General features: G+C 38.2%; 1 protein-coding gene across 5 annotated transcripts in view; it reads right to left on the bottom strand.

The window, feature by feature from the left end:
- Nucleotides 1–18,666, bottom strand: part of SLC12A7 (solute carrier family 12 member 7) — a 67,562-nt gene that overhangs the window by 39,654 nt on the left and 9,242 nt on the right. For all 5 annotated transcript variants that reach the window (XM_052697664.1, XM_052697662.1, XM_052697660.1 and 2 more), the window contains exons 2-6: nt 9,991–10,085; nt 8,535–8,657; nt 5,728–5,874; nt 4,956–5,010; nt 214–344 (exon numbers count right to left, since the gene is read on the bottom strand). In XM_052697664.1, the coding sequence (XP_052553624.1) occupies nt 214–344; nt 4,956–5,010; nt 5,728–5,874; nt 8,535–8,657; nt 9,991–10,085 (551 nt within the window). The remainder of the gene's footprint in view (nt 1–213; nt 345–4,955; nt 5,011–5,727; nt 5,875–8,534; nt 8,658–9,990; nt 10,086–18,666) is intronic.

Consider the following 18,666-nt stretch of genomic DNA (forward strand, 5'->3'; position numbering starts at 1 on the left):
CTCCACAAATCAAAGTTTGTTGAACTTCTTCAAATATTCATGAGAAGAACTGGAATATTGACATACTACAAATGTGGTACCAAAGCATTCAAAAATCGGACTAGAATACATTTTAGGTGTCATTATAACTTATCTGTGATTATTATATTTAGACAATGCTCAGTGATCTCTCAAAATAGACTGAAAATAGACTTATGAGAAACCAGTACTTACCAATAAGATTTCAATGGTACCAAGAATGTACATGGCTCCTGCAAAGGTTGTACCCAGGTAAAAACAAAGTCCCACTGCTCCACCAAACTCTGGTCCTAAAGATCTTGAAATCATGTAATAGGAGCCTCCAGCTGTGAATTTAACCAAGAAGATTCCAACTTTTCAGATTAATAAAAGCAGTAGAGATCAAAACATTCTGTCATTCAATCAGCCCAGGTACTTGAGAAAATCTCTGCATGCATCTCCATTAAAATGTTCTTTCCAAACCTGTATTTGATGTTTACACCAAATGTGCTGTTAGAATGTACACTTTGAGATGCACATCATCACATGCATTTTCACAAAAGCAGTGTTTTCAAAACATCAGCTACCCAAACATTTTAAGCATTAGGTTCATGCATCAGAATTAAAGCAAAAAAAAAATTAAAAAATGAAAAGTAAAGAGATACTAGCCAGTTTTGTTGGTTATTTGCCGAAGACCATTTCTTGCTAAAGAAATGAAAATAAAATTACAACACTCTAATCACTTAAAATCAGAAAGCTTTTTCTTTTTAGACAGCTAGAACTGGGAAATGAAGATGTTCGTAGCTTTTGTCTTATATTACACAAATAATTCATCATATATCAAGCAGTTGCACAGAAGTCCTGCAATGTTTTTCTGTTCTCATTAATAAATGCCAATACTCAGTCAGTTCTGGTGCCGGCTTGGTCCTCAGCAAAGTAGTTGATTGTGGCACTACAGACTGCTAAACAACCAGTGCAAAGAAGAAAATATGACAGGTGATAGCTGTAGCTGACTCTTTTCTGAGAGGTACAAAGGCATCAATTTGCTACCCTGACCCACTCACACGAGAGGTATGTCTCTTACCATGAGCCTATGTAAGTACTACAGATGTTACCAAGAAATTACCAAGCCTTGTACAGCTTGCAGAACCACTATCCATGGCTGTTATTTTATGCAGCACCAACAACACTGTTAAGAACATCCAAAGTGTATCATGAAGGACTATAGAACCATTGGAACAGTGTCAAGAGGCCCTGGAGTATAAATGATCTTTTCAATCCTACTAATCAAAAGAAAAGACTTTAAGAAGACCAGTACAATCTGGCAGATCAATTCATAGTTGCCAGACAAGTGATATGGCCAAGGATATGGCTTTTTAGACTGTGGTACTCTTTGGGAAACCTGGTCTAGTAGGGACCAATGGTGTCAATCTGTTGGAGAGCTAGTACATAAGTGATAAAAAGAAAGACTAGGGGAAATGTAAGCTCTCTCCTGAAGAAACTGAGAGACGTGGTTACCCGGACATAGAGAAGGTAGTACTCTGAGTTTTTTTTGACTCAGTCTTCACAGAAGGCAAAGGCAGACACTGAGAGAATAAAGAACTGCCCGCTGTAGGAGATCAGGCACAAGACCACTTAAGGAACCTTAACATGCACAAGTCTGAGGGACCTGATGAGATGGACATGAAGGTCCTCATGGAACGGCGGATAAATTTCCTGTGCATCTATTCATTACATTTGAAAATTCATGGCAGTCTGTTAAAGGGGTCACTGTAGGGGTCTCAGAGACTTGAAAAGGTAAAACATAACCCCCATTTTAAAAAAGAGAAAAAAAAAAAGATCTGGAGAACTACAAGCCAATCATTTTCACCTCTGTGCCTGGCAAGATCATGAAGCAGATCCTATGGTAAGGCACGTGGAATACACAAAGGTGACTGGCGACAGCACACATGACTTCATTAAGAGAAAATAATACCTGGCAAATTTGATTGCTTTCCACAATGAGGTGACAGCACTGGTGGATAAAGGAAGAGCTACTGACATCATCTGTCTGGACTTGTGCAAAACATTTGACACTGTCTCACATAACATCCATGTTTTGAAAATGGAAGCACATGGATTTATCGATTGACCACTCAGTGAATAAAGAACTGGCTGAAGGCCACACTCAAACTCAGAGAGTTGCAGTGAATAGCTCCGTGTCTTGGTGGAGACCAGTGATGCCTGGTGTTCCTCAGGGGTCAGTATAGGACTGTTACTATTTAATATCTTTGTTGGTGACATAGCGGGATTGAATACACTTTCAGCAAGTTTGCCAAACTCAAAACAGTGTTGCAGTCAAGATGTTGAAGGGAAGGGATGTCATCCAGAGGGATCTGAACAGGCTTAGAAGTGAGGCCTTGTGAATCTCATGAAGTTCAACAATGCCAAATATTGAAAGCAGCCCTGCAGAGGACTTGGGGGTAATGATAGATAAAAAGCCAAACATGAGCTGGCAATGCGTGCTTCCAGCTTAGAAACCATATCTTGAGCTGCGACCAAGAAGCATGATCTGCATGCTGAGGTAGGAAATTCTGCCCCTTACATTCCATCCCTATGAGAACCCCACAATGCTGCCTTCAGCTCTGGGATCCCCAGCAAGAGAAAGATGAACCTGTTGGAGAGGGTCCAGAGGATGGCAATGAAGATGACCAGAGGGCTGGAGCACCTACTCTACGAAGAAAGGCTGAGTAAGTTGTGTTTTCAGAACCTGGAAAACATAAGGCTCCAGGAAGATGTTCTAGCAGCTAAAAATACATATATTTTGAGATGCAATATCACTATGCCAAACAAAAACAAAAAGGCACAATGGGAATATCAATAGTTCTTCATGGCAGATAGAATTTTAGGATAGGAAATTTATTAATTAAAAAAGCAGATTCTTCATTTACAGTTTTTAAACATTGCCTTAAAAATATTATGAATTAAAGAGTTCCTTATGTCATAAGCTCCAATATTTTTTATTCTAAAACATTTACAGTGAAGCAAGATTACTGGAACTCTGTAGAACCGCAGGAGAATATTATTGGAAGACTGTAAATTGATTTAGTTTACTGATTAGTACTTAATAAAACCAGAAAGGACAGCATGACAACTGTCTAATCAGACATACCGAAAACCTTCAGGCTTTCCTTAAACAAAGCTGGATGTTTTTTTCAGAGCTAGAGATTTTACAAAGGGAAGGAAATAAAAAGGAGGATGAATACCGATGAAGTTTACCAAAAACCTTTCTCTGCTCTCCTTTGAAAAGTGAATAACAAATATTAGTTTCCAGTTTACAGATGCAATGAACAGCTTAAACAGATGCACTGCTACTAACACTTGCTTTTTAACTTAAAAAGCAACAAAATCACTGAAAGTGATGAAGAAAAGCAGTAAGTTCGATACTCGTAATGCCAAAGTAATGAATAAAAAGTTTATTTATTATTATTCCTTTCAATTGTAGGTACTTTGTCCCTTCCACATGTTCCAGGAATACTAGTACAATAAACTTGAAAAATAAGAGGGAAAAAGAGATGAACAGTGACTAGGATAACTATACTTAATTATAAAACAAAAACAATTGAAAAAAATTCTTACTGCATTTATATTTCACATACTGTACTACATCTGTGAAACAGAATCATAGAATGGTTTGGGTTGGAAGGGACCTTTAAGATCATCTAGCTCCAGCCCCCTGCTACAGGCAGGGACACCTCCCTCTAAACCAGGCTGCACAAAGCCCCATTCAGCCTGGTCTTCAATGCTCCCAAGGAGATGGTATTCACAGCCTCGCTGGGCAGCCTGTTCCAGCCTCTCACCACTCTCACAGTGAAGAATTTCTTCCTTATATCAGTCTAAATCTACCCTCTTCCAGTTCAAAACCCCTTGTCCTGTCACTACATGTTCTTATAAAAAATCCCTCCCCAGCTTTCCTAGAGGCCTCCTTCAAGTACTGGAATTCAAGATTCTGCACAAATTGTAGTGTTTAATTTTGCCCAACAACTTATGCATCCATTCTGGAACCTTACTAAGCTAGAAAAGCTCTAAAACTGAGTATTAATTCATTCATTAATTTAAAATTTATTTTTATGTATGTATACATACAATTTTTTAAATTTAATGTAAGCATCTGTACAGGATCCATAACACATCAGAATACTGATATTTTCAATTAACTTGTTGAAAACCAAGGATTAGAAGAGCTTCAAAAGCAAACTGATTTTGTGTTGAAAACATCTGTTTCATAATTGAAGAGGAACAATTTAGCAGGCAAACTTGTCCTGAAAAAGGTAAATGAGACGAGCATAACCTAAAATGCTTATATAGGAGGAGATTATTACCAGTATGCTGGCTATTATTCTTGCAGAAAACCAAATTGTTTCAGATGTTAGTAAATAAATAAAAAGTAATCTAGGGGCAATTCCAGGGGGAAAAAAGCACTTTATTTGTAAATTTAAGGCAGAGCAAATTTCTTTAGAAAATCAATCTTTATTAGCTCAAATTATGATATCTTTCATTCAACAGAATCAAATAATTGATGATAACAAAAATGTGCTACAGCTCCTGGAAGGTCTAGGTAGACCTAGACCTAGTTCTCACCTTAAAAAGTCAATTACAAGATACCTGAAACAATACTCCAAGTACTACTTCTAACAGTTCATATGATACATGGAATGGACTGCCAAGGGAGGTGGTGGAGTCACCGACCCTGGGGGTGTTCAAGGAAAGACTGGATGTTGTATTGAGGGACATGGTTTAGTAGGAGCTATTGGGAATAAGTGAACGGTTGGACTGGGTGATCTTTTAGGTCTTTTCCAACCTTGGTGATTCTATGATTCTATGATTCTATGATTTCAATACTACAGCAAATTATCTCAGATTTAATTATTTATCATTTTACCATTTTTTGTCTAAGATTAAAAAAAAATATTGATTACCTGGAACCACACCGTTTGTTGCTATTGCACTCATTGAAATTGCAGTTAGCATAGTCTGCAGAAAGATGAAACAAAACAAATTTAAAGTATTTTGAAAATGGGACAAGACAGTGATCAAAAGCACTTAAGAATTTACTAATAAAACTTCGTAGCAACTAAAACTGATCATCTTTGGTTAGATATTTCCATGTAAATGGAGTACAGAACCTTCTACATGATGATTGAGTAAGTTTAGATGCTTCAGACAGCCTTCAAATAGATGAGTACAGACCACTGAGAATGTACTTAAAATATTCTTTGTTCCAATTTATCACAGCTATGATGAATTCATCTACTGTTGGTTTCCCAAAATGAATTTACAGACACAATGCCAGTAGTTTATGTTTTGGTTTGTTCAAAAGTTGTTAAAAAAAATAATAATAATAATGGAAGACTTCAGGTCTCAATGTAATACAATGTGTATCATGAAATATTTGCTCGTTGAGTAGAATCCATTAAATACTTCAAGCTAAAACTTACTATCACTGGATCACAGAAAACCCAATATATGCTGAAAGGACACATGACATTCAGTGCATACATTTAAATGTTATAGAAGACCCATCCTGTATCTCTCAATTGTTCTGAAATTTTATAGAAAAATTATTATTACTTTATAGAGAAATTTATCTTAAGGAAAAAGCTTGTAATGTTTGTTTATACAAGAGAAAGCAGCTGTATTCTGGTAACAGAATAGTAAACCGATCAATAATAAAGAAAAAGATTATCTTACACAAGCACAGCACATGAAAACAATGATGAAAGACTCAAGAACTCCAGCTGTTCCTACAATCCATGTCAAACGCAGGAAAAGAATAACTCCCAAGATGTTTTGCAAGCAAGGAAGATACACACCAATAAATGTGCCCATTCGTGGAACCTGGAAGCAAAGACAACAGAACCATTCAGGCCTCACCATTAACCTTCTGCACTTCATGAATGTCAGCCTTTCCTGTTGAAATACTCAACTTAGAAGCAATAAATATACATACTAGGTCTCCAGGTACAGAAGTTCATCTCAAATCACAACTCAGGCTGTAAAAAATGCAGCCAATTTAAAACAGCAAGCAAGGGTTGCACTAGATTTCCAAGTACATAAAAGGACACAATGCCATACAGACTTCTATCTTTATTTTTTAGCACACTGGATAATGTTGGTAACATTGATGTTGTATACAAGCTCAGTTACTACAGAATCACTGAACAGTTAAGTTCAAAAGGACCTCTGCTGGTGACCTGGTCCAAACCCTCTGCTCAAGCTGGGACACCCAGAGCAAATTGCCCAGGACCATGTCCATACAGCTTCCAAGGTCTCCAAGGAGATTCTACAACTACTGCTCTGTGTCAGTTCTTTCTCACCTGTACAGCAAAGTGTTTCTTGATTTTTAGACAGAAACTCTTGCTTTCCAATTTGTGTCTACTACCTCTTGTCCTGGCACTGGGCATCACTGAAGAGAACAGGGCTCCATCCTCTTTGCAACTTCCCTTCAGATATCACTGTGTATAAATTAGATCCCCACAAGTTTCCTCTTCTCCAGTCTGAATAGTTGCCTCTCTCAGTCTCTTCATATAGTAGAAGTATTCCAATACTATATTATGCCATTAAAATTTTACTCTACCAGACAATTGCTTAATCTCAATTAATTTCAGACACCAAAGGGTAAAAAGAAAACATACACAAATCATGCTTTCAGGACACAAGCTGATATAGTGCAAGTAAATACAGTGTTCATTTGGCCAGTTAGTTCTAGACGGGCTAACACTGGGCTGCATTAACAAAAGCCAAAACTGAACAAGAAACTACAACTGATAAACAAGTGAAGAACAGCAAAAGGCTACGGACTTTATTACACAGCCTTGATCATTGTCTGTCCTGGTTTCAGCTGGGAAAGAGCTGATTTTTTTCTTTGTAGTGTCTGGTATGATGCTACGTTTTGGCTTTAAGAGACAAACAGTGTTGATAACAGAGCACTATTTTATTTGTTGCAGAGCAGTGCTGTATGCAGCATACGCATGGAGCCAAGAACATTTCAGTTTCTCAGCTTATTGTACTGCCTTGCCGGTGAGGGTGGCTGAGAGGACACAAGGATTTGGGAGGAGACAGAATCAAGACAGATGACCTATACTAACCAAAGGGATTTTCCATACCATATGACATCACACACACACACAAAAAAAAACTCTTGAAAATTAGTGAGAAGATGTCTAGGGGAGCAGCTGCTACTTGGGAACTAGCTGGACATCAGTGGGTGGCTGGTACACCACTTGTTTTGTGCATATATGATTATTAATACTACTACTACCTTTCCTCTTCCTTTTCTGTCTTGGTAAAAGAATATTTATCTCAACTCACGAGTTCTACTCCACACCCCCTTATCCCCCCTCCCCCAGTTCTTTCCCTCATGCCACTGGGAGCAGTTGAGGGGATGTGGGGTTGGAGGGGGCAGGGGTAATAAGCAAATGACTGCATGGTGCTTTGCTACATGTCAGGTTAAGCCACAACATTGTCCCAACAACTCCCAGTAGCAGTCAAGTCTTAACAAAAACAGTTCTAGAGCAAGTATTCAGGTACAATACTATAAGTCCCTCCTCTAGTAAAATAAATTCCAGTTATAACCTTAATTCCAAGCACCTTTTTGTATCCGTCTTCCCAGGTGCTTCTTTCCTTCTATTCTTTCTCATCTGCTTTTCCTTCTTCCTTCATAGCTCAGAAGATCAGTAGAAACTCAAAGATGAATAACTGCCAGTACTCTCATTCTGCCAGTACCTACCCTAAGTTTCCCTCATTCAGCTTTCATGCCCTACCAGTCACAGCTCATCATCCCTCCTTGACTGCATTTTTGTGTTATACATGGTTTTGATCCTGGCTTTCTTCTTCTAAGACAGCTTCCGGCTCATAGAAGGTTCAACATAGTATCTTACTATAGCCTGACAAGGTTGCTTATGTTCCTCTCATACAAAGGTATAGATAGGCAGTTGGGGCACCCAGCAGACAACCGTTGGAGATCTTAGTTGCTCTCTTCAAGCAAATATGCTTGAGGCAGAGAGCCTCCTCCAAACACAGGAACAATAGACCTAATACAGAAAACAAAACAAACAAAAAACCCGCTGCCATATTATGAAGCAAATACACTTCTGATCATAAAAAGTGGCTTGCTCCATTTCAAGTTTTTTCTAATTTCAACCTCAGATAACAATCCAGCCAACTGAAATGTATCAATAAACCATCAAATGAGAAGAATGTCAAAGTGCATCCTCACCAAAGGTAAAACAAAGTTACTGTTGCTAATACAAGGACAGAAGGGAACAAAATTAAGAGGGAACTGAGATGCATGTAATGCTTGTTTTGGTTCTGACTTTTACATACATTTCATATGGAACTTCTACAACAATGTGTTGCTAAAACACACTAGCAAGATCAATGAACACTTCTGCTTTTCTCTCTCCTGTTTTTAGAGAACTGTGTGATTTCTTTTTAGGCTAAAAAATATTTCTCTTTATGTGGCTAGCTTTGTCGTAACTTATCAGAAGTTCAGATACCTTGACTTCCTTTCGCTTGCTATCTTCATCTGCTTCATGTTCCACCACACCTTGAGTCACATTTGTGTAGTTTGCTAGTTTGTTAAGAAGAGATGACACCATTGGATTGCTATCCATTTCCTCCTGTCAGGATTTTAAGAAAACTGCATATAATAAAAACTTAAATTATGATTCTATGGTACTACTTCAAACATACACTCAACAAGTTATTCCTGAATCATTCTAATCTGAAAACTAGCATGACCAAATACCAGCCATGTCAAAGAACAAAAGTAAATCTTTATAGTTGAATGCTACATGATTATATTGCTGTCCCTCCCTATATTGCAGTGGCAGGGTCATGACATTTAGACACAAACTGAATGCTGGAAAAAAAAAACCCTAAAAGTAGCCTTAGATAATTTTCTGAAGCACCTTCAGGCTCTCAAGAACCATGATCCACATGGACTACTCTTAAAACAATGTACATATTTTGAACAAATGTATGCTTTGGAACATATTCACATAAGATGTAATTAAATATATGTAATATTACTTGACACAGAAGCAAGCTGATCTTTCTTCAGCCAAATATCTGCTACAAAACCAAAGCATGGTGAAAACAATAATAAAATCCTAAAGAAACACATGCAATAAAAGGATACCAAGAGAAGCAGAACTAGAAGATTGAGTCAAGCACGCAGGATCAAATACTGGGAGGAAGACAACAGATTGGAACTGAAAACAGTAATATACAAAAACTAATCTTTGCCTGAAGGTATTAGGTCATGACAACACAGTTCTTTGAACTAACTTCTTTGAACTTATTAAAGATCTTTTACAAATACAAGTCAGCTGAAAATGTTAAGACTCCAGGAAACATATACTACAGAGCACAGGATACCAAAAAAATCCAATGCTACATCAGCAATGTGTTGAAAACAACTAATGCAAGCATATATGTCAAAGATGATTAGGGACAATAAGGGGAAAAAAAAAAGCAAAAAAAAAAAAAAAACAGCAGCAACAATTTGTCAACAGTGAGTAACACAATATCTTATTTGAACAAGAAGTAGTTTTGCATACTGATCTATGAATTCAAATTTGAAGGAGATAAATCCAGAGACAAAACTCTGGTATCATGATTTCCGTCAAAAAAAAATAGTAAGAAATGTCATAAGTGGTAAAGAGATTTAATGACAAACATCAATGACTCCTAGTTCAATCTTCTCTAAAGTTCAGTGAAAAGCAGTGCACAAATTTTTGTCCGACAGGAGAACTGAAAGATTATGTTTTCTGTGCTAACATTTTTGGAAGAAAGAAGGTAGGAGCACAGAAGGACAACAAGAGAATGGGAGGTTGAATGCAATGCATATATGTAATGCATATATACATACTATATATATATATATAGTAATATATAAATTGCAAAACAAAACATGCATCCAGACACATACACAACGAAATGAGAACTTACCTCAAAGAGAGCCATATTTTTACCTTCGTACATGTTTCCTCTGTCCATCTCTGCACTGTTAATAAACGGACTACTTTCCCTAGAAACACCATCTCCTAGCAGAAAACAAAACAAAAATCAGCAAGGTTCATCATACAAAGGATATTCTCAGGATGTTGTTTTAAAAATATTCCAGGAAGCAAATGGAACTGCAGTCGAATTCCTACTTCAAAAACAGGACAACTATGAAATACCTAACCTGATAAGGAACAACCACACTGAAAAAGTCACTGGTCGCTTAAGGTAGCTATACTATTTTAAAAATAACTTGGGTTTTTTTATTGTTGTTTTTTGATGCCTTAGGCTTTCAGTGTTCAAGAAGTTATGAGTTCAAGAAGGTATGAGTCAGTTGCACAGGGACTCTATGACCACACCTAAGGAAATACTTCAGTAGTATTGAGACAGGAATTTATGAGAAGAAAAAAAAGTTGTAAGAATTATTTTGTAAAATTTGCAGAGACTCTATGATATGCCATGTTTATTCTATTTCTTGTTGAGGTACCAATCACACGCAGCTGTAGATTCTCTGACCAGCTCCGAAGCACCTTTTCAAATACCTCATCACTTTCACTGGTGTCTAGCCTTACAATGCAAGAATGTGCTCATACTGTCACAACACTGGAAACTCCAAATTGCTCATTTGGCCTTACAAATTGCAGTAACAATAAATATATGTAGCCTCTTTGCTACACAATTGAAAAAGAGCTGGAGAAAAAAATAAACTGTCCTCTCTTCCCTGTGTCCTTCACTATATCCTTTCCAGGGCACTTCTCCCAACCTGAAGTCCCAGAACAAACCAGCAGTACTATCCTGGTTGTAACAGGAGAGAAGTACATCCAATTACCTCAAGAAGATAAGACTAAAAATATTCCTGAAAAGGATCCTTGCAGTGTTTATCACTCCCTCATACAATGGGCTCCACACTATCACAACACTATGACAGAAGCTGCAATGGTACCATAAGAGATTCAAAAGACAGCTATTGTCCATCAGTCCTCCAGAATTACTTCCATGGTCCAAAATAACTGTTAATTCACTCACAACTACTGTTCTTACCTAATGTTTTATCTTATCCACCAGCTTCCATTTTTGTTTCTCTATAGATTATAATTAAAGCCACGTTGCTTCAAGTCCTACAGCCTGGCTAGTTTTCCACACTTTCTCACACATCAGCATTTGGTTGGTTTTGCTGTTGTACATTTTCACAAGGCATGAAATGTATCAGTTTAGCACAAGATTGTCAGGGAAACTGGCTTTTATCCTTTAATTAGCCCCACTGTACTTAGAGAAAACAGTCCAGTTAACATAAAACAAAACACAACTATGTCCTCAAATACTTGCTGACTTCTCACATCATCACACTAAAGCATACATACCAGTACTAGAACTTTGTAGTTTCTCACCAAAATTACCAGAACACTGTTTTCTTCAGCTGTGTTCCTTGAAATGTCTATGCTATTTCTGTTAAAGTTTTTAAAAAGCATTCCTTACAAGACCAATTCAACAGCTAAAACTCTTACATTGGATAAGGTTTCTTAATATTTGTCTTACTAAGGCCACAGTTCTGTTGACTTTTCTTGTCCACTGACAGCTAGTAGTGGTACTTATTAGCTAAATACTAACACTCCCTTTGGGGTACAAAGGATTAGTCTTCAAAAAATGAGTTGGTCCATTTCAAGCGTTGGTTTGCATTCGTACAGGGCGTAATGTAACTAGAGTTATGACTCAGCAGCAAATATTAGACCACACAAATTATCAAAAAGATATACTAAACTATTTATTGTGAATATTTATTCACTTTATTAATCTTAACACTTTCAGAAGTAAAATGAACTCAGCACTGTACACTGATAATTTAGGTTATAGATAGCTGAATACTGAAGTCCTCCTTTATAACCTCAGGTTTCACCAGGGAGGTTTAGGTTGGATATCAGGACAAACCTCTTTACACAAAAGGTTGTTAAGCATTGGAATAGGCTCCCCAGGGAGGTGGTTGAGTCACCATCCCTGGATGTGTTTAAAAACCATTTGGATGTGGTGCTCAGGGACACGATTTAGCAGAGGGTTGTTAGAGTGAGGGTAGTATGCTTGGGTTGTGGTTGGACTTGATGATCTTGAAGGTCTTTTCCAACCTGAGTGATTCTATGATTCTGTTTCTTGGTTCTGTTCCAGTAAGAAAAAACTCAGAATATCATCTCTAACAAACAAGTCTTGTCAAAAACACCTTCAAACTTCAAATGGAAAAACATAAAACAGGATTTCAATTCCTCAAATTCTTTTTTTTTTTCCTCAGCATTTCCAGCCAACATTGCACCTGTCCATGCCTCTCTAATAAAGTTATGAGAAAAGTAATTATACCTACTGTATCACTCTACTCCCTAACATACTAAGCTCTTTTCCAACAGCAGATACATCATAACACACAAATTACAAAATGACCCAGGGCTGTGTGCTGAAGTTCTAGCCCTAACATTATAACTGTGAATGCCATTAAACCTTTTCTCATTAACGCTTCCATACAACAAATAAAACATACGCTGGAATTAGGCCTGTATTCAAAGTATTTGTCTTGAAGGGTAAAATGCACTTGGATCAAATTCGTATTCCCTTCCATATCCCATTACATTTTGTTGCCCTGCAGTATCTGACAGCAGAGAGGCAGTCTGAGAAAATGGCATCTGACCTGGAAGTGCGTGTGAAGCAAAAGTGCATAATTTGATTCCATTGTATGGAAAAAATTGTGCCCATTGACATTCATTGACACTAGCTAAATGCTTATGGAAAACAAAGAAGCCATGGGCTACCCACTCTCTCCTGAGAGAAGGCCCCCTGCTTGCACAGGGCCTGGAGGCATATGAAATCCCCCAGGAACACAGAGGGGCCCTTGTGTAGCCCCTCCACCAGATCAACCCTGCAGCCACTACTTGAGCCCTACAGTTGTACCCTTGGCTTCTAAACAAAATTGTGAAGACTCTCCTAGCACAACAGCCAGCAAAACAGGAGGCCAGGTGACTGCAGCTGTAATGTCTGTGCAAAGCAACAGATCGCTGCTGGGGTCTTTTAGTTTAAATTTGTCAGAGCAGGATCCTCTTCTCTGCCTTCCTCTTACTGTTGCTTTGAAGAGCAGAAGCGGCATTGCTGCCAAAGGTGTGCCGAGCTCTGCTGGCAGGAGGAACCAGGTGGAGCTGTGTAAAGGCAGGTGGGAGGCAGGTGGATAGAGAGAAAGATAAGTAGGAACAAAGCAGGAGGTTCTCAGGGATGGCAGGCAGAGATGGATGTTAGTTCTGCTCATGTCTGCATTCCTCCACTCCTTCATTTCTCCAGAGGCAGAATGAAGATAAGGCCCAGGTCAAAGGGTCTTGACAACATCAAAGCACAATGATTCTTTATTTTGCCCATAGGACAATCAGAATACCTTCTTACAATCAAAATACCTTCTTACAAAACTGTTAGTCTTGATGTTCAGAGATCCTGTGCCTACTCTGGTTTCTCTGTGTCACTCTCAGAGCTGAAGTCAGCAGCTTAGTTAGACTTGCGTCCACCACTGTGAGGGACAAAATAAGCTCAGGCTTTTCCTACCTTTGTGGGCATATTCCCCTTCCCTGCCTATAGCAGGGCAATTGGACATAGATGATCCTAAAAGTCCCTTCCAACCCAAACCAGCCTATTTATGTTGGTATACTGAGGCCACAGGTTGTGCATTTCAGCAGTGATGACAGTGATGTGAAGCCACAAGCCACGTTGTGGACAGCCATGCACAGCAGTCAGGTCATGAAAGTGGTTCAATGACTCATCTACTCAAATTGGTGGACTATGGGCAGGGAACTGTGTACAGAGCTGAATAATGGCTCCAATGCTGTGGAAACAATTTGGAAATTCATTTGCAACATTGAAATATTGCAAATTTTTCACCAGGTGTTTCCCATGAATACTCACACAGGAACAGACTAGCCTCATACTAGTTTGAAGACTGTGAAGCACACTATCAATCTTGGCTGGACTGTCCTGAATCTGCACTTGGATGCTTGTTCAAGAGATGAAGGACAAAAAAAAATATTAGACCATCTAATCTTTTTTTCCCATGTTTCCAAAGATTGCAGAATTTCTGCATTAGGCAGAACAACTTTGAGAAAGCATGCTAAGATCTGACCCTAGTGTTCTCAGACTTGAAATAAAAATTGCAGAGTTTTATGATGGTGATGATGGTTAAGGATTTTTAATCAGCAGAAAAATCTCAAAGAAGTTTTCCTTATTTCTAATTTAACCTGGCTTTTTTCAAAATTTTTGCTGTAATTTCTTAATACACCTTCCAAACACAACATGCAAGGGAAGACATGCAAGAAAAATTCAAGCTCTAAAAACCAAGTACAGCCTTCTAATATTAGGCTCAACTGTGCTATTTAAAGAAGCATAATAATCACCTTTCTACTCCAAGGATCATGCCAGCCCTCTTTAACACAGCATTAAACCAAGCTCGTGCTATTCTATTCCAGCCTGATCCCTAAATCCTTTCTGTTCCACACTATACCTGCTCTTTATTGCTCACACTCAAAAAAATGTTCCTATTTGACTTCATATTCAAATACGTTTTGTCCAAACAAGCCCCAGTGAGCAAGCACCTGTATCTCTTGTTACACTACAAGGGAGGGGAGGGGAGAGGAGGGGAGGGGAGGGGAGGGGAGGGGAGGGGAGGGGAGGGGAGGGGGAGAGGAGAGGAGAGGAGAGGAGAGGAGAGGAGAGGAGAGGAGAGGAGAGGAGAGGAGAGGAGAGGAGAGGAGAGGAGAGGAGAGGAGAGGAGAGGAGAGGAGAGGAGAGGAGAGGAGAGGAGAGGAGAGGAGAGGAGAGGAGAGGAGAGGAGAGGAGAGGAGAGGAGAGGAGAGGAGAGGAGAGGAGAGGAGAGGAGAGGAGAGGAGAGAAAAAAGCTTGCATAGATTTTGAAAACTAGAAAAAAAGTGCTCCAAAATAGCAACTCAAAAGCACAGCCCATGCATGCTGGAATATGTTCTGATTATCAAGATACAATGAAATGTCCCTTTCCTAACAAAAACTTAAGTAGTGTAATCATGACATTAGTACTGGGCCAGATTAAGAACAGTCTAGCCACTGCAAACTGAAAACACAGAGGTCCTGTTTGCACAGGGGTAAATCCACTGTTAACATAAATAAACAATTTAAGGTTAAAAAAATTGGTTTAAAAGTCACTTAATATGAAATATCAAAATGTCATATTCAAGAAAATTACCTGTGGCAAAAAGTACAATTCTGTCATCTATCTCATACATATTTACTTTCTACATGTCCAATTGTATTTTTTTAATTAGCAAGAAGGACTCAGATAATATTAAAAAAATAATTCCTTACCCTTCCTACTCCAAAAACATACATTTTACTGAAATATACTGAAGAGTAGTAAAATAGACTCAAACTTTTGAAAGTCACTGTCTTACTTTAATTCAAACTATGAAGACATCAGTAACCTTGTTTGAACACATCCTGCCTACTGTAATTTTTACATGGGATGAGATTGAAAATTCAGTGCAATCTACTTCATTTACAATTTACTTGTTAATAAGGAGTTGTTTAAATTTTTTCAATAAATCATTGATTTCCGACATTATAACAATTAATGGCTAGCACAATTTATCTAAATTAACTTGAAAAGCACAACAGAACGTATTTAAGCTCCTTGTAAACCCCTTTACGTAATGGAGGATTCCAATACTATATCCACTCACCTTATTTGCATCCCCAAGTTTTAATTTCCCTATTTCCCTTTCCCTCAGCTATTTTAATAAGCACAGTGTAATTTCAATGACAGCACGCTGTAAAATTTTAATCAATTCTTTACAAGGCAGCAGGAAGTACAGAATCTGCTACTTCAGTAAAATACTCAATAGACCTATGGTACCGTGTTTTAAAGAGACTCACTTGGATTTTGCCCACTGTCTTCATTATCTCGTTCATTCATAATTAAGGAAAATCAAATAATTCCTCTCTGATGATTCTTCGCATATCAAGAAGAGAAACAAACTGATGGTTGCTTCTTCCCAGCTTTGTGTAAGACCTCAAATCCTGTTTCTTACTAGTACTGGATTAATCCTGCAACAACTCATTAAGGATTCACACAGTGTGAAACAGGCACATGACACAGTCAAACTACATGACAGTCACAGAACCCACTGATCAGAATTAAGCTGAAGGATTTCCGTCAGCAATTAATACTATGCTTAGTGAAATGGGCAGGATCAAGTCACTCAAATCCCATGTCTTTACCTAATAATAAATGCAGCTTAAGGTTTTCTTCCCATTAAATAAATTCACTTGAACATGCTTCCAGTAAATGTTAACAGCAAATAATAGCAACCTATTCCAAAGACTCATCCATGGTCAAAAAAGCTGGTTTATGCATCAAGTACATATGAATATGTCTTCAGCACATATAGCTGCTAAACACTACTTTTACGGAGGAAGCAAGTGCAGGGTACTGAAGATGTAGCAGATGAATAAAACACTTTAATATATAATCATAATGATTTTGCAAGCTCTTTTTTACATTTCAAAACACTTGTTTTAGCAAAGAGATTCCTTTTAAGCCCTCTTTTCTAAGTTGTTAATTCTCTTTCAAATTAGATATATCAATATCAATGTTTTCTAGTTTGTGTAATTTTATATATTCTATACTAGCCTAAAGCAACTTCATATAAATGGTTACAATTCATTGAATTGATTCCATTGCTTACAACGTACTATTTCCTGTGGCGTAATCTTTTAATCACACCAGAAATCTACTTTTCCTTACGATCCTAGCACCTGCATAAAAAAACCAACAACCTGTGGAAAGGCCAGAAAGCACTGAAAGCCATTCCAGGAACATTTCCTAAAGTTCCTCTTACAAGACCTGCTTTAACTCACTGATGCTGACAAATCTTACCTCCTGTCACTTTCTGTTTACTCTCCTCAACAGCCTCCTCCACACACAGGCTGCTAAGCAGCTGCACAAAACCAGTCATGTCAGCAGTTTTTGAGGAATGCTATAAAATTCCCTTTCTCAGTCTGAAAAGACAATAGGCAAACTTCCCATTCTTCACAAAGCAAGAAACTGAATGTTTCCTTTCTTCTTCCAAAGAGAGAATGTGATTTTTTTTCTTTAGATACATATTAGTTTTCATAATAAATAAATAAATGTTTTCTAAAGAGATTACCACTCAAACTGTCACCATCGAAAGGCTCCCATAATGATTTCCTAAACAGGCTGGACACTGTTTATTTTTGATTGCTGTGAGTTAGCTAAAGATTATAGCTAATTAAGGAAACTAATTAAGAAAAAAGAAAATAAGAGCCACCCACAAAAGGTAATACTAACTTACAATTGCTTTCCTAGAAGGTGTAGCAGGATGTCTGGGATGGGGGAAATCTATCCCCGTGGGGAAAGAGCTACTCAGTCACATTTGGGATTCCTAGTCTCTCCATGGCATGCGCTGGCTTCTATTATAGAAAAATGGAGCCCAGTGAGAGATGAGGGAAACACTGCCAGCTCCTCCGCCTTCATGGCTGCTTAGATTGAGGGCCTAGAAAAAAAGAATTACGACAAACAAGAAGAGGCAGCTGGCTGCTTCTACTGTAGCATGGCCTCTGTTAACAGCATTAAATCACCTAAATATTTCAGAACAAAATCTTGAGGAAGAAAATAACTCACTACATGATAGAGTTAAACAGCACAAGCATAAACTTGCTGCGCTTACAGATGAGGCCACCCAAACTGGCCCAAAACCACAAGTCAGGGCCCTGTCCACTGCAAGCAAAGGGGACCACGAGCAATCTGATTTCTATGGCCTTAACAATATTGGAAAAGAGAACTATTTTAAAAAAATCTGAACTATGGCCTTAACAATATTGGAAAGATCTGTTAAAAAAAAAAAATCCGAACTAGAGGCCCTGGCAGAACTGGACCCGCTAGATATCCATCCTATAGTCATGCAAAAAAAAAAAAAAAACAAGAAAGGCCAGGAGTGTACCACCTGAGGACTGAATTCCCCTCAAATAGCTATGCATGTTACAGTTTCCCTTATACTACAGCCAAACCAATGAATGGATCTAGCCCAGCATTTCCAACAGAGGCCAAGAGAAGTGTAGTGGTCTTGCTACTAAGGCTATGGGATATGGAAGCTGAAAGAATTGTAGTAAATGGCCTCAAAATTCCTAAGCTAGCATATATTACAACACAACCAGCCTTAAAACAATGATTATATGACTGCCATATACAACAAGGAAAATCACTCTTTAATTCAATGGATTATGGCAGCCTGTTGACTGATGCGGCCTAATAATACAGATAAACCCCCCATAGTGGGGTATGAAATTCCATGAAAGAGCTCTGGAATTAAGGAGCTAGGTACGAGAGAAGCAAGCTATGAGGACTCTTCTGAGAGTCCTGACTTGGTCAAATTCACTTGCAGGTATGAGAGACTTGATTCTACAGTAAGCTCCCTCCCCGTTGCTATAGGACATTTATAGTGATCTTAAATCTTTTGGTGGCCTTTGAGGCCATAATTCAACAGCCCCACTCCTGGCAAATGTGGCATAACCTCATACGGGCCAAGGTACAGTTTAGTAAGATTGAAAAACGACCTAGCCATG

This window comes from Tympanuchus pallidicinctus, unplaced genomic scaffold (genome assembly GCF_026119805.1).
Source record: "Tympanuchus pallidicinctus isolate F22 unplaced genomic scaffold, pur_lepc_1.0 scaffold31, whole genome shotgun sequence".
Lineage (NCBI taxonomy): Eukaryota > Metazoa > Chordata > Aves > Galliformes > Phasianidae > Tympanuchus > Tympanuchus pallidicinctus.